The 14050-nt window shown below is 62.4% G+C and overlaps 1 protein-coding gene across 2 annotated transcripts; it reads left to right on the top strand.

Annotated features, from left to right (window-relative positions):
• The first annotated feature begins 1180 nt into the window (after positions 1–1180).
• On the top strand, positions 1181–9458 carry MYADM (myeloid associated differentiation marker). Of its 2 annotated transcripts, none has more exons than XM_084906199.1 (3): positions 1181–1305; positions 4606–4673; positions 8249–9458. In XM_084906199.1, exon 3 carries the CDS (start codon positions 8251–8253, stop codon positions 9202–9204), a length of 954 nt encoding a protein of 317 aa, XP_084762325.1. In that variant the 5' UTR covers positions 1181–1305; positions 4606–4673; positions 8249–8250; the 3' UTR covers positions 9205–9458. The 2 variants fall into 2 exon arrangements, with proteins under 2 accessions (XP_084762325.1, XP_084762324.1); XM_084906198.1 differs by lacking the exon at positions 1181–1305 and adding an exon at positions 2653–2739.
• The last annotated feature ends 4592 nt before the right edge of the window (positions 9459–14050 follow it).

The following is a 14050-nucleotide window of genomic DNA, read 5'->3' on the forward strand; positions in this document are numbered from 1 at the left end:
CCGCAGCCCTGAACCCTGAGGCTGTGGGCTCGTTGCCTAACCTTGTGGGTCCGTTGCCTAACGGTGAGCACACACAGGCCGGGAGGTGTGTGCGGGAGGTGTGTACGGTGGGGACGCCCAGGCACTTTTTGGGGTGCCTCAGGAATGCCAGCCGGGGGTGAGGCATGGAGGGCAGGGAGGAGGGGCAGGGAGATACTGCTAGCCTGGGCGGAGGAGGGGTGTGACCAGGCCGTGGGGATGTGCCTGCAGAGCCTCCAACTGAGCCCACGGCCTGGCTCCTGTGTGTGCTGATGCTCGGCGGGGCGCTGGATGACAGAGAGGGGTGTACGTACTCCCCTTTTTTAAATTAAATTTTACAGAGAGGAAGGGAGAGGGATAGAGAGCTAGAAACATCCATGAGAGAGAAACATGGATCTGCTGCCTCCTGCACACCCCCAGCTGGGGATGTGCCCGCAACCAAGGCACATGCCCTTGACCGGAATCGAACCTAGGACCCTTCAGTCCGCAGGCTGATTCTCTATCCACTGAGCCACACTGGTTAGGCTGTGCCTACCCCTTTGCAGGGGCACAAAACTAGGCATATAGCCGGGGCGGTGTGGCTCAGTGGTTGAGCATCCACCTGTGAACCAGGAGGTCACGGTTCCATTCCCGGCCAGGGCACATGCCCGGGTTGCGGGTTCGATCCCCGTGGGGGGCGTGCAGGAGGCAGCCGATCCATGATTCTCTCTCATCATTGATATTTTTCTCTCCCTCTCCTTCTCTGAAATCCATAAAAATATTAAAAAAGAAAAAAAACACTGGGCATACAGCTCTAGCTGGTTTGGCTCAGTGGATAGAGCGTCGGCCTGCGGACTGAAAGGTCCCAGGTTCGATTCCGGTCAAGGGCATGTACCTTGGTTGGGGGCACATCCCCAGTGGGGGGTGTGCAGGAGGCAGCTGATCGATGTTTCTCTCATCGATGTTCTAACTCTCTATCCTTCTCCTTTCCTATCTGTAATAATAAAAAATATATATTTTTTAAAAACTGGGCATTCAGGCTCCAATCCCACTCCTCCTCCTCTCCCCCCCATTTCTGCAGAGCTTGCAGCGCCTGGCGCCCCCCCTGCACCCCCCAGCCCCACCCTTCCCCGCAGGGCACGCAGCCGGGCGGCAGAGCTCGGACCCCACACCGACCCTCCCGCCGCCGCCGCCCCGGCCTGGAAGGCGCCCAGCGGCCCCGCCGGGCCAGCGTCTGTCCGCCCGGCGCCCGGCCCCGCCGCCGCCCCGCCCGCGCCCCGAGCCAGGCCGCCGCCGGACTGCGGAGCGGTGAGTGCGGGCCGCGGGGGGACCGGGCCCGGCCCCGCAGCTCCCGGACCTCTCAGACCGGCCATCCCCATCCAGAGCCGCAGAGCCGTCCCCCCCTCCGGCCCCCGGATCCGGCCCCGCGGCCCCGCAGCCCCGCCCGCCCCGGGCCCGGTCCCCGGCCTCTGCCCTCCCGCAGGGCCCGGCCCCGCCCGCCCCGGGGCCTGGCAGCTCCCGGGCTTCCCGGCTCGGCCACCCCGGCCAGAGCCGCAGAGCCGCCCCCGATCGGGCCCCGCAGCCCCGCCGCCCGGCCCCCTCCCCTCCCGCAGGGCCCGGTGCTCTGTCCGCCCCGCCCCCCTCCCGGAATTCGGGCCCAAAATAGCTCACCTCCCGCCCCGGGGGAGCCAGAGCCGCAGCGCCCCGCGCCGCCGCTCCTCCGAGCCGGGAAGCGGGGTCCCCGGCCGGGGCGTCCCGGGGAGCCCCCCTCCGCCCAGGCCCCGGGATTTGGCTGCCAGCACCCCCCCCCTCCACCGCCGGCGCCCCTGGGACCCGGGAGTCCAGCCCCCCCCCCCCCCGTCCTTGCACATCACCCCTGGGGGCCCTCGGATCCTTCAGTCTGGACACCCCGTCCCTGTTCTTTTGGGGGACGGACCCCGGCGTCGGGGACCTCCGCCCAGGAGCTTCCTGAGGCTTAGGGATCGGCGCCCCTTTCCTTCTCCGGGACCCCCCCCCCCCCAAGCCCCAGATCCCGTCCCCGCGGCGGGCGCGGCCCAGACGCCCCAGATCCATCCCTCCCCCGGGGTTTGGGGGGCTGGGCCGGCGCGGCGGGAGGGGCAGGAGGGAGGGAGGCCCGAGGGGGCAGGAGGGAGGCCGGAGGGGCAGGGAGGGGGTGAGGGAGCCTCGGGGTGGGGACCCGGGCTGGAGGGTCTCGGCGATAAACAAACCCTAAACAGGCGCGTTGCCACGGCAACGGCCTCGGCGGGCCTCCCCCTGGAGACGGCGCTGCGGCTGGTCGGGCCCCCCAGCAGCCCCCACGCCGCCAGCTGTTGTGTCTTCCTGTTTTGTCTCCATGGCAACGGTGACCTCAGCCTTCCATCCCCCCCCCCCCCCGGTGAGCGGAGGTTCAGTTATTTCCCGGGGGCGGGGCCTTGCGCTGGCCACGCCCCGGGCGGGCGGGGCGGGGCGGGGTAGCCGCGGCTTCGGGGAGTCCCGTTATCCGCCGGGCCCCCCATCCTCACCATCGCGCGCCTGCCCCGCCCTCCCCCGGCTCCGCCCGCGCCGGCTCCCCACCCAACCGCCACCCCACCCACCGCCACCCCACCCACCGCCACCCCACCCACCGCCATCCGCACCCACCGCCTTCCCCACCCACCGCCTTCCCCACCCAGTCCGCAGCCCCTTCCAGTCCGCAGCTGTCGCCGGGCTCCCACTCCCGCCGCCGCCGCCGCCAGCCGAGAGGTGAGGGAGGCTGCGGTCCAGGGCTCCTGGGTGCGAAGGAGGCGCGGGCGTCCGAGTCCCTAGAAAGACTGGGGCTGAGCCAGACTCGGGTTCTGGGGAGGAGAGGGATGTGGGGGAGGGGATGGGGACCTGGACTCCCAGAGGGCACAGGACTGAAGGAAGAGGGGGTGACGGGGGGCCTGGGCTCCTGGGTCTAAGGGAGGAGGGGCTGGGGGCCTGGGCTCCTGGGTCTGAGGGAGGAGGGCTGGGGGCCTGGGCTCCTGGGTCTGAGGGAGGAGGGCTGGGGGCCTGGGCTCCTGGGTCTGAGGGAGGAGGGCTGGGGGCCTGGACCCCTGTGTCTGAGGGAGGTGGGGCTGGGGGCCTGGACTCCTGGGTCTGAAGGAGGAGGATGGGGATCTGGGCCCCTGAGTCTGAGGGAGGAGGCTGGGGGCCTGGGCCCCTGGGTCTGAGGGAGGAGGTTGGCGACAAGAGGCCCTCGGGAGGGAGGAGCTGGGAGCAGCGGGAGTCCTGAGTTTGGGAAAGCGTGTGGCCGGGGGTGCGGAGGCTGGACCTCAGGGTCCCGGGCCCAGAATGGGAACCTGGGGCTGCAGAGCCCGCGCCCGGAGGGAGCCGGGGGAGAGCCAGGCGGTGGCCGGCCTGGGCGTGGGGCGTGGGGAGCACATGCTGGGCTCGGGCGCCCCCCTCCGGCCGCGCAGGGAGGGGGCGTGGCGCCGGGTCTGGCGGCGGGCGAGGGCGGGGCGCGGCCCGGGGAGTCCCTCTCCCTCCCGGCCCGTCCCCTTCCTCCGGGCGGCCCGACTTCCTCCTAACGGGCCCGGGAGGAGGGAGGAGGGAGGAGGGAAGAGGGGGGAGGGAGGGAGAGGGAGAGGGAGAGGGAGAGGGAGAGGGAGAGGGAGGGCCCGGGGAGGCACCTCCCAGGTGGCCCCGGGGACACCTTCCTTCCCGGAGGAGGAGGAGGAGGAGGAGGAGGAGGAGGAGGAGGAGGAGGAGGAGGGACCGCTTAGCTCTCCGTTCCCCAGCGGGGCGCGCAGCTCCGGGCCTGGAGGCGGGGTGTGTGTGTGTGTGTGTGTGTGTCTCTGCCAGGCAACCCCCCGCCCCCCCCCCATCCCGGTCACCTCCCAGAGAAGGGACACCTCTCTTCCCGGAGGAGGAGGAGGAGGAGGAGGAGGAGGAGGAGGAGGAGGAGGAGGGACCCTTAGCTCTCCGTTCCCCAGCGGGGCGCGCAGCTCCAGGCCTGGAGGCGGGGGCGGGGGCGGGGGGTCTCCGCCAGGCAATCCCCCCACCCCGGCCCGGTTCCCGGTCACCCTCTCCCAGAGGCCCTCCTGGGGGGCCCGGCGCCCCGCCCATCCCCAGAGGGACCCAGAAATCCCTTAGTGAACGCGCCAGACATGTGCGCCCCAGGCCTCTCCAGCCGGGCCCCGGAGCCCGGGCGCCCCGCCCCCAAACCCAGGCGCGGGGCGGGGGTCCCCGCCGCATTCCAGGTGGCCGCCGGCCTGAGTCCTTATAAGGCCGGGGACGCGGATCGGGCCGGCCGGCCGCCCGCAGCCTCCGCCCAGCGCCCTCCCCCGGCGGGGCGGGGCGGCGGCCCGGCGCACGCCCCCGCGGCGCGCACTTTGGCCCAGAGGCTGGCGTTCCACCCCCCGATTGGGGGGGACGGGGGTGCGGGGGGGGGGGAGGGAGGGAGGTGCGGCTGCCTGGTCCGAGGCGCTGCCCAGTCTCCTAGGGGCGGGGCGGGGGTGGGGTGACGGGGGGGAGCCTTCTCGCCCCGGCCGGGCTGTCGCCTGGGTCTCCGGGGGCGGAGCCGGGCTGAGCGCACGCTGACGTCCTCTCTCTCTCGGCCTCTCTCATGCTCTGACTAACCTTTTCCAGGTGCCTCTGACTTCATCCGCCACGCGAGCCAGATCTTTCTCCGTCGGGATCCTCAGCTAAGACCGCAGGTAACGGGGCTGGGGGCCTGGGCTCCTGGGTCTGAGGGAGGAGGGGCTGGGGCCTGGGCTCCTGGGTCTGAGGGAGGAGGGCTGGGGGCCTGGGCTCCTGGGTCTGAGGGAGGAGGGACTGGGGGCCTGGGCTCCTGGGTCTGAGGGAGGAGGGGCTGGGGCCTGGGCTCCTGGGTCTGAGGGAGGAGGGCTGGGGGCCTGGGCTCCTGGGTCTGAGGGAGGAGGGACTGGGGGCCTGGGCTCCTGGGTCTGAGGGAGGAGGGACTGGGGGCCTGGGCTCCTGGGTCTGAGGGAGGAGGGGCTGGGGCCTGGGCTCCTGGGTCTGAGGGAGGAGGGCTGGGGGCCTGGGCTCCTGGGTCTGAGGGAGGAGGGACTGGGGGCCTGGGCTCCTGGGTCTGAGGGAGGAGGGGCTGGGGCCTGGGCTCCTGGGTCTGAGGGAGGAGGGCTGGGGGCCTGGGCTCCTGGGTCTGAGGGAGGAGGCTGGGGGCCTGGACTCCTGGGTCTGAGGGAGGAGGGGCTGGGGGCCTGGGCTCCTGGGTCTGAGGGAGGAGGGCTGGGGGCCTGGGCTCCTGGGTCTGAGGGAGGAGGGCTGGGGGCCTGGGCTCCTGGGTCTGAGGGAGGAGGGCTGGGGGCCTGGGCTCCTGGGTCTGAGGGAGGAGGGGCTGGGGGCCTGGGCTCCTGGGTCTGAGGGAGGAGGGGCTGGGGACCTGGAGTCCTGGGTCTGAGGGAGGAGGGCTGGGGGCCTGGGCTCCTGGGTCTGAGGGAGGAGGGGCTGGGAGCCTGGGCTCCTGGGTCTGAGGGAGGAGGGGCTGGGGACCTGGGCTCCTGGGTCTGAGGGAGGAGGGCTGGGGCCAGGACACCCGGATCTGTAAGAGGAGTGGCTGGGGCGCGGTGTCTCAGGCTTCTGGATCCTGAGAAATGTACCTGGGAGCTGGCTCTCCAAGGAGGGGCCCCACACCTGTGTGTCTGGGGAAGGAGGGTGTGAGGACTGGCCCTGTGTCCAGGGGGCGGGGTGAGGGGTGGGGAGAGCCTGGCTCTGAGCGAAAAGGGGAAGTTATTTCCATCGGCAGAGGGAGGCCTCTCTGCCTCTAGGAGTGACCGCGGAGACTGGAGCCTTTGTGCCCCGAGGGAGGACCTGGAGGGCGGGGGAGGAAGCCGGTGTCTCAGAGCAGGTGGCTGGCCGGCTGGTGTGCTGGCTGCTGGGGAGCTCAGAACGCCGAGGCCCGAAGCTACATAACACGGAAACCTGGAGATTTCGGTGGAACGGCCAGGTCACTGGACACTTTAGAATCCGGGAGATGAATTGCTTTTAAAAAAACACACAAAACAAACCCAAACAGCGCTGACCGGTGTGGCTCAGTGGATAGAGCGTTGATCTGTGGACTGAAGGGTCCCGGGTTCCATTCCTGTCAAGGGCATGTACGTTGTTGTGGGCACATCCCCAGTGGGGGGTGTGCAGGAGGCGGCTGATCGGTGTTTTCTCTCTCATCGATGTTTCTAACTATCTCTCTCCCTTCCTCTCTGTAAAAAAAAAAAAAAATCAATAAAGCATTTTAAAAAATAACAAAGGCAAATAACAAGTTTTATTGGAGAGGGGGAAAGGGAGAGGGATGGATAGAAACATCTATCAGCTGCCTCCTGTGCGCCCCCTGCTGGGGATCAAGCCCGAAATACGGCCATGTGTCCGGCTGGTGACTGGGAATGGAACCGTTGACCTCTTGGTTCACGGACCCACTCTTAACCGCTGAGCCGAGCCGAGTTCCCATGAAGGAGGGGAACCAGCTGGCCGGGGTTCTGAGGGAGTTGGGCTCCACGTGGGGGAGGGGGGCAGGCAAGAGGAAGCTGGACTTCCTTTGTGTCGAAGCTCTCCTGGGACTCCTGGTCTCTGAGGTGGGGGTGGAGGAGGGAGGGGGGAATGCTCAGAGGCGAGGGGTGACTAGATGTGGGTCCCTGAGGATGCAGAGCTGGGCAGGCCGGACTCCCGGAGTTTTGGAGGCCAGAAATATATCGAGGCCCCCTTAGGCTGAAGAGGAAATTGGGCACAGAGGCTGGGGTGCAGAACTCCGGTACCCCAAAGAGGGGAAGTTGAGAGAGAGAGAGAGAGAGATGGACTGTTAAGAGGTCATAAGACACCGCCTCTTGTTCTGACAGAGGTGGTGGGGAGGCACAGGAGGATTGCTTTAGAGCCCAGTGTTGTATTAATTTTTTTAAAAAATATATTTTTATTGATTTCTTACAGAGAGGAAAGGAGAGGGACAGAGAGCAAGAAACATCAATGAGAGAGAGAGAGAGTCATCGATCAGCTGCCTCTTGCACGCCCCCCACTGGGGATGTGCCCGCCACCAAGGTACATGCCCTTGACCGGAATCGAACCTGGGACTCTTCAGTCCGCAGGCTGACGCTCTATCCACTGAGCCAAAACCAGCTAGGGTTTCTTTTTTTAAATATATTTTATTGATTAAAAAATATATATGTATTTTACTGATTTTTTTACAGAGAGGAAGGGATAGGGATAGAGAGTTAGAAACATTGATGAGAGAGAAACATTGATCAGCTGCCTCCTCCACATACTAGGGATGTGCCCGCAACCAGGGTACATGCCCTTGGCTGGAATCGAACCCGGGACCCTTCAGTCTGTAGGCCGATGCTCTATCCACTGAGCCACACCAGTCAGGGTGGATTTCTTCTTTTTTAATAGGGAGACCACAGTACACGACAGAGAGAAAGAGCATACTTAAAAAAAATATATATATTTTTTAAAAATTGACTTTAGAGAGAAGAAGAGAGAGGGAGAGATAGAAACATCAATAAGGAGAGAAAAATTTACCCACCCCTGCCTCCTACATGCCCCCTACTGGGGATCCAGCCTGCAATCCAGTCATGTCTCCTCACCTGAAATCAAACCATGACCTCTCAGATCAACGCTCAACCACTGAGCCACACAGAGAGCTCTGTGGTTGGCAACTCATAAAAAAACTCTGCTTGGTTAGACCACCCCTGGCACACCAAGGTTTCTGGTTTGATCCCCAGGCAGGGCACATACAAGACTGAAACCGCCGAAACCGGTTTGGCTCAGCGGACAGAGCGTCGGCCTGCGGACTGAAGGGACCCAGGTTCGATTCCGGTCAAGGGCATGTACCTTGGTTGCGGGCGGGCACATCCCCAGTAGGGGGTGTGCAAGAGGCAGCTGATCGATGACTCTCTCTCATCGATGTTTCTAGCTCTCTATTTCTCTCCCTTCCTCTCTGTACAAAATCAATAAAAAATATATTAAAACAAAAAAACAAAGAGTTCATAAAAAAAAAAAAAAGTTTAAAAAAAAATCAGTAAAACATATTTAAAAAAAAAAAAAATAGACTCGCCCAGGCCATGGCATTTTGTGGAAGAGCCACACCCAAGGGGCCAGGGAGCCGCCTGTCGCTCGCGAGCCGCCGTTTGCTGACCACAGGCATTGGGGATACCGCCCAGCTCCAGTCCCCCAGGTTCCTCTGTCCCCCCCCTCCCCCCCCTCTGAGGCCGGCCTGAGTCCTCCCGGTGACCTCCTCCTCCTCTCCTCCTCTCCCTCCTCCCCGCAGCCATGCCGGTGACCGTGACCCGCACCACCATCACCACCACCTCCACCGCCTCGCCCATGGTGCTGGGCTCGCCGCGGGCGCTGACCCAGCCGCTGGGCCTGCTCCGCCTGCTGCAGCTGCTGTCCACCTGCGTGGCCTTCTCGCTGGTGGCCAGCGCCAACGCCTGGGTGGGCTTCTCGGGCAATTTCTGCATGTTCGCCTGGTGCTTCTGCTTCGCCGTGACCCTCGTCATCATCGCCGTGGAGCTGGCCGGGCTGCAGGCCCGCTTCCCGCTGTCCTGGCGCAACTTCCCCATCACCTTCGCCTGCTACGCCGCCCTCTTCTGCCTGACGGCCTCCGTCATCTACCCGGCCACCTACGTCCAGTTCATGGGCCAGGGCCGCTCCCGGGACCACGCCATCGCCGCCACCGTCTTCTCCTGCGTGGCCTGCCTGGCCTACGCCACCGAGGTGGCCTGGACCCGGGCCCGGCCCGGCGAGGTCACGGGCTACATGGCCACGGTGCCGGGCCTGCTCAAGGTGGTGGAGACCTTCGTGGCCTGCATCATCTTCGCCTTCATCAGCGACCCCTACATGTACAAGGACCGGCCGGCGCTGGAGTGGTGCGTGGCCGTCTACGCCATCTGCTTCATCCTGGCCGCCGTGGCCATCCTGCTCAACCTGTTCGACTGCACCAACGCCCTGCCCGTGCCCTTCCCCACCTTCCTGTCCGGCCTGGCGCTCCTGTCCGTGCTCTGCTACGCCTCCGCCATGGTCCTCTGGCCGCTCTACCAGTTCGACGAGAAGTACGGCGGCCAGCCCCGGCGCGCCCGGGACCCCACCTGCCGGGGCAGCCACATCCAGTACGTGTGCCCCTGGGACCGCCGCCTGGCCGTGGCCATCCTCACCGCCATCAACCTGCTGGCCTACGTGGCCGACCTGGTGCACTCGGCCCACCTGGTCTTCGTCCGGGTCTGAGGCGTGCCGTCTGTCCGCCCGTCCGTCCGGGACCCGCCCGACTCCCTCTCCTCTCCTCTCTCTCTCTCTCCCTCCCTCTCTCTCTCTCTCTCTCTCTCTCTCTTCTCTCTTTCTCTCTCTCTCTCTCCCCCCCCAGGGTGTCTCTGATCTCCTCCCTGCGTGTCCTCTCCTCCTCATCCCTGTCACCTGCTCTCCCCCCACCGCTGTCCCATACCCTCTGTCCCCTTCCCTTCCTGCGTCTCTTTTTCTTTTTTTCCTTTTTCTTTTTTTTAAAAAAATGTATTTTATTGAGTTTTCACAGAGCGGAAGAGAGAGGGATAGGAAGCTGGAAACATCCATCAGCTGCCTCCTGCACACCCCCTACTGGGGATGTGCCCGCAACCAAGGTACATGCCCCTGACCGGAATCGAACCCGGGACCTTTCAGTCCGCAGGCCGAGGCTCCATCCACTGAGCCACACCGGTTTCGGCCCTGCGTCTTTCTTCGGCTGCCCACACCCCGGGTTGCCTGCCTCTCTCTCCCTCTCTCTCTCTCTCTCTCTCCCCCCCCCCCCTCCTCCTCACTCGCTCTCTCTTTTTTCCTCCCTGGTCTGTTCCAATGTGCTTTCTCGCCTGCCTTGTTTCCGGTACCACTTCTTCCTCCCACGTCCCCTCTTCCGCTTTCCTTGGGGAGCCCTGGGACTTTTTGGTCACACCCCCCCCCCCCCCCGCCTCCACTGCCACCCCAACTCCAAAGGTGCTGAGCTCCACGCCCCCACACCCCCCACAGCAGCTGGTCAGACCCAGGGCCCCCTCAGGGGCCTCATTGCCAAAGCATGTGCACGCTGGCTGTGCCTTCTTAGTAGGTGTGTGTGTGTGTGTGTGTGTGTGTGTGTGTGTGTTTTGGGGGTGGGAGGGTAGCTAGGGACAGGGACCCTTTTCTCTCAGTGGAAGGAGGTGTGTGGTATAGCTGCCCCTTTAAGTAAAAATAAAAATCCCCGAAGGTCAGTTATTTCCAACTAGAGGCCCGGTGCATGAAATTCGTGCAAGGGGCTCTGCCCTCGCAGGCCCAGCTGCCTCGTGGCCCCACGGCCCCGCCCACTGGTCGTTCGGGAAGGTCGTCCAGAGATCATCCTGCAGACCAGTCTAATTAGCATATTAGCTCCTTATTACAATAGATAGGACGGGCAGGAGGCTTACATCACAGACCCTGGGTCCTTAGGCCCCCCACCTGGCGCCCAGTCTCACCGGGATTCTTGCCAGGCTTACCAAAACCCCCCACCCCACGGGCTGTCTTAAAGGGACCCAAGGACGGTGGCTGTCTTCCATCCTGACTGCCCTCTGGGTACCATGCTGTCTGCGGTATTTCCAGGGGCCGGGAACGTGGGGCCCAGCCTCAGTGTGACAGAGCATGTGCCGCCTTAGCTGGGAGGAGAGCAAGGGAGCCTGGGATTTTTTCTCTTCTTCCTGTCACAAGGGCAGAAATGACTGCTGGGTGGTCCTCTTCTTAAAGGGGAAGTTCCTTTTTTTTTTTTTTTTAATTTGTGGGTGGGCTGGACATGCAGGGATCGCTGCCCCCCTGAGTGCGTGAGACACACACGCGTGTTTCTGTGTGCGTAGTAGCTGCTTCCTGCTGCCGCTTCCTGCTTCTCTGGGACTCACACGCCTCACATGATATATATATATATATATATAAATGTATAGATACGTATTTTATTTTTTTTTAACTCCCTGGAGCTTCTGGTTCCCATCGGCCCCTGCTGTCCATCAGAGAGGGAAGCTTCATCCCTCCCTTCCCCAGCCACCTCCACATCCACAACGTTCTTTATTTTATTTTTTACCTCCATATAAAGGTCCAAGGAAGACTTGTGCGTGCTTTATTATTGGGGGGGGTGGGTGGGTGGGGGGAGACTCCGGGAGGCAGGGCGGGGCCCGCCTCCTCAGAGAAGTGCGAGTTGAGTCTGGGTCTTGCAGATTGCTCTCAAACCAGGAGAGCTGGTTAGGATAGAGACGAACAAGATTCGCTTTTTAAAAATATATATATTTTATTGATTTTCTTACAGAGAGGAAGGGAGAGAGATGAGAGCTAGAAACATGGATGAGAGAAACATCGATCAGCTGCCTCTTGCACACCCCCCACCGGAGATGTGCCCGCAACCAAGGTCCATGCCCTTGACCGGAATCGAACCTCGGACCTTCCAATCCACAGGCCGACGCTCTATCCACTGAGCCAAACCGGTTTCGGCTCTCTCTCTTTTTTTTAAAGTACATTTTTATTGATTTCAGAGAGAAAGGGAGAGATAGAAAGGTCAATGATGAGAGAGAATCATGGATGGCGCACGCCCTCTAGTGGCGGGTCGAGCCCACAACCAGAGTACGTATGTGCCCTTGACCAGAACGGAACCTGGCGGGGACCCCTTAGTCCGCAGGCCCACGCTCTATCCTCTGAGCCACACCGGCTAGGGCGAGGGGCAGCCTCTCTTTGGCCTCTGCACTGTGCACCCCAGAACTGGCCTGTACCAACCCCCCAAAGGGCGTCTCCTCCCCACCCGCATCCCATGCTCGAACCCCTTCCGGAAGGCGCCGGAGACCCGCTCTAAAACCCGGGGGGGACGCAGATGACCGGGAAGGGCCCCGGGAGCCCTGGGACCGAACGCCGTGGGATTCCGAGGGCAGTTTTCGGGGTCACCCCCACCCCCACTCCATCTGCTCTGGGGCCCGGCGGGCCTGGGGATGGCTGGCTGGGAGGCCAGAGCACCCCCCATGGAGGGAGGAGTTGGGAACAGACTCTGATTGTCTCCCCTCCCCTTCAGCCTCGGGAGGGCGGACCACGACCCTCCAAAAGTCCCAAACCAAGCGCGGTGGGCGGCCCCTCCCCCCCAGGCGCCGCCCCGGCGCCCCGCTCCGCCTCGCGGAGCATGCCGGGAGAGGAAGTTCTCAGCCATGCGGTGAAAACAGGCGGCCCGCAGACTTGGACTACGAGTCCCAGGATGCATTGCGCCCCCACAAACCGAGGGCGGGCCGTAGTTGCCCTTGGCAACAGCAGAGCTCCCAGCGCGCGCTGGCGGGAGGGAAGGAGCAAGACCGGAGCCGGACGCAGGTGGAGGGGACGGGGCGGGCGGGTGGCGGCGGCAGGAGGAGACCTGCAGGGTTCACGTTCACGTTCGGACCCTCCCCCCCCCAAAAAAAACCCCATAAAAAACACACACACACACACACACAAAAAAACAACAACCCTGAACAGCTGCGCAGAGAACCCCAGAGCCAGGCACTGAATCACAGCAAAACCTGGAGAGAGGAAGAGACCCCACCCCAAGGTGCAAAGAGAGATTCTTAGGGTCAGAGACACAGGTAGAAGCGGGGAGAAAGGGAGAAAGATGGGGGGGGGGAAGAGGGAGAGAGACCACCCCTTCTGGCCCCCCCAGGAACAGGAGGGATTGGGTTAGCAGAGGCAATGCACCCAGAGGGGGAGAGGCAGGCACTCGAACTGAGGGGCAGAGACAAGATGCACTTACAAAGGCGGGGACGCGGCCGTTGTCCTGTGGACCAAGAGGTCCCGGGTTCGATTCCCAGTCAGGGCACATGCCCGGATTGCAATCCCCAGTGTGGGGCGTGCAGGAGGCAGCCAGTCAATGAGTCTCTCTCATCATTGATGTTTCTCTCTCTCTCCTTTCTCTGAAATATCTTCTTTTAAAAATATATTTTTATTGATTTTGTACAGAGAGAAAGGGAGAGGGATAGAGAGTTAGAAAGATCAATGAGAGCCAAGACCGGTTTGGCTCAATGGATAGAGCGTCGGCTTGGGGACTGAAGGGCCCCGGGTTCGATTCCGGTCAAGGGCATGTACCTTGGTTGCGGGCATATCCCCAGTAGGGGGTGTGCAAGAGGCAGCTGATCGATGACTCTCTCTCATCGATGTTTCTAACTCTCTATCTCTCTCCTTCCTCTCTGTACAAAATCAATAAAAATATATTTAAAAAAAGAAAAAAAAGAAAGATCAATGAGAGAGAAACATCGATCAGCTGCCTCCTGCACGCCCCCTACTGGGGATGTGCCCGCAATCAAGGTACATGCCCTTGACCAGAATCGAACCTGGTACCTTTGAGTCTGCAGGCCGATGCTCTATCCACTGAGCCAAACCGGTTAGGTCAGTGGTTGGCAAACTTATTAGTCAACAGAGCCAAATATCAACAGTACGATGATTGAAATTTCTTTGGAGAGCCACATTTTTTAAACTTAAACTTCTTTTTAAAAATATATATATTTTATTGATTTTTTTACAGAGAGGAAGAGAGAGGGATAGAGCTAGAAAAATCCATGAGAGAGAAACATCAATCAGCTGCCTCCTGCACACCCCCTACTGGGGATGTGCCCGCAACCAAGGTCCATGCCCTTGACTGGAATCGAACCTGGGACCTTTGAGTCCGCAGGCCAACGCTCCATCCACTGAGCCAAACCGGTTTCAGCAAACTTAAACTTCTTCTAACACCACTTCTTCAACATAGACTCGCCCAGGCTGTGGTATTTTGTAGAAGAGCCACGCTCAAGGGGCCAAAGAGCCGCATGTGGCTCTCGAGCCGCAGTTTGCCGACCATGGGTAGGCACTCTGAAACATCTTTAAAAACAAGATGGGGCGGGGGGGGGGGGGAGGGGAAGAAAGATGGCCAGGGTTGGGAGAGAAATGAACTCTCCTCATTTGATTGACAGAGACACACCCAGTCACTGAGAGACAGAGATACTCACAGAGACAGAGCCATTTGCAAAGAGGGGATTTAACCCGATAGTGCATCCGCCAGCGGACTCAAGGGTCCCGGGTTTGATTTCGGTCGGGGGCATGTACATTGGTTGCGGGCACATCCCCGGTGTGG

This window comes from Pipistrellus hanaki, assembly GCF_964339955.1.
Source record: "Pipistrellus hanaki genome assembly, chromosome: 15".
NCBI lineage: Eukaryota > Metazoa > Chordata > Mammalia > Chiroptera > Vespertilionidae > Pipistrellus > Pipistrellus hanaki.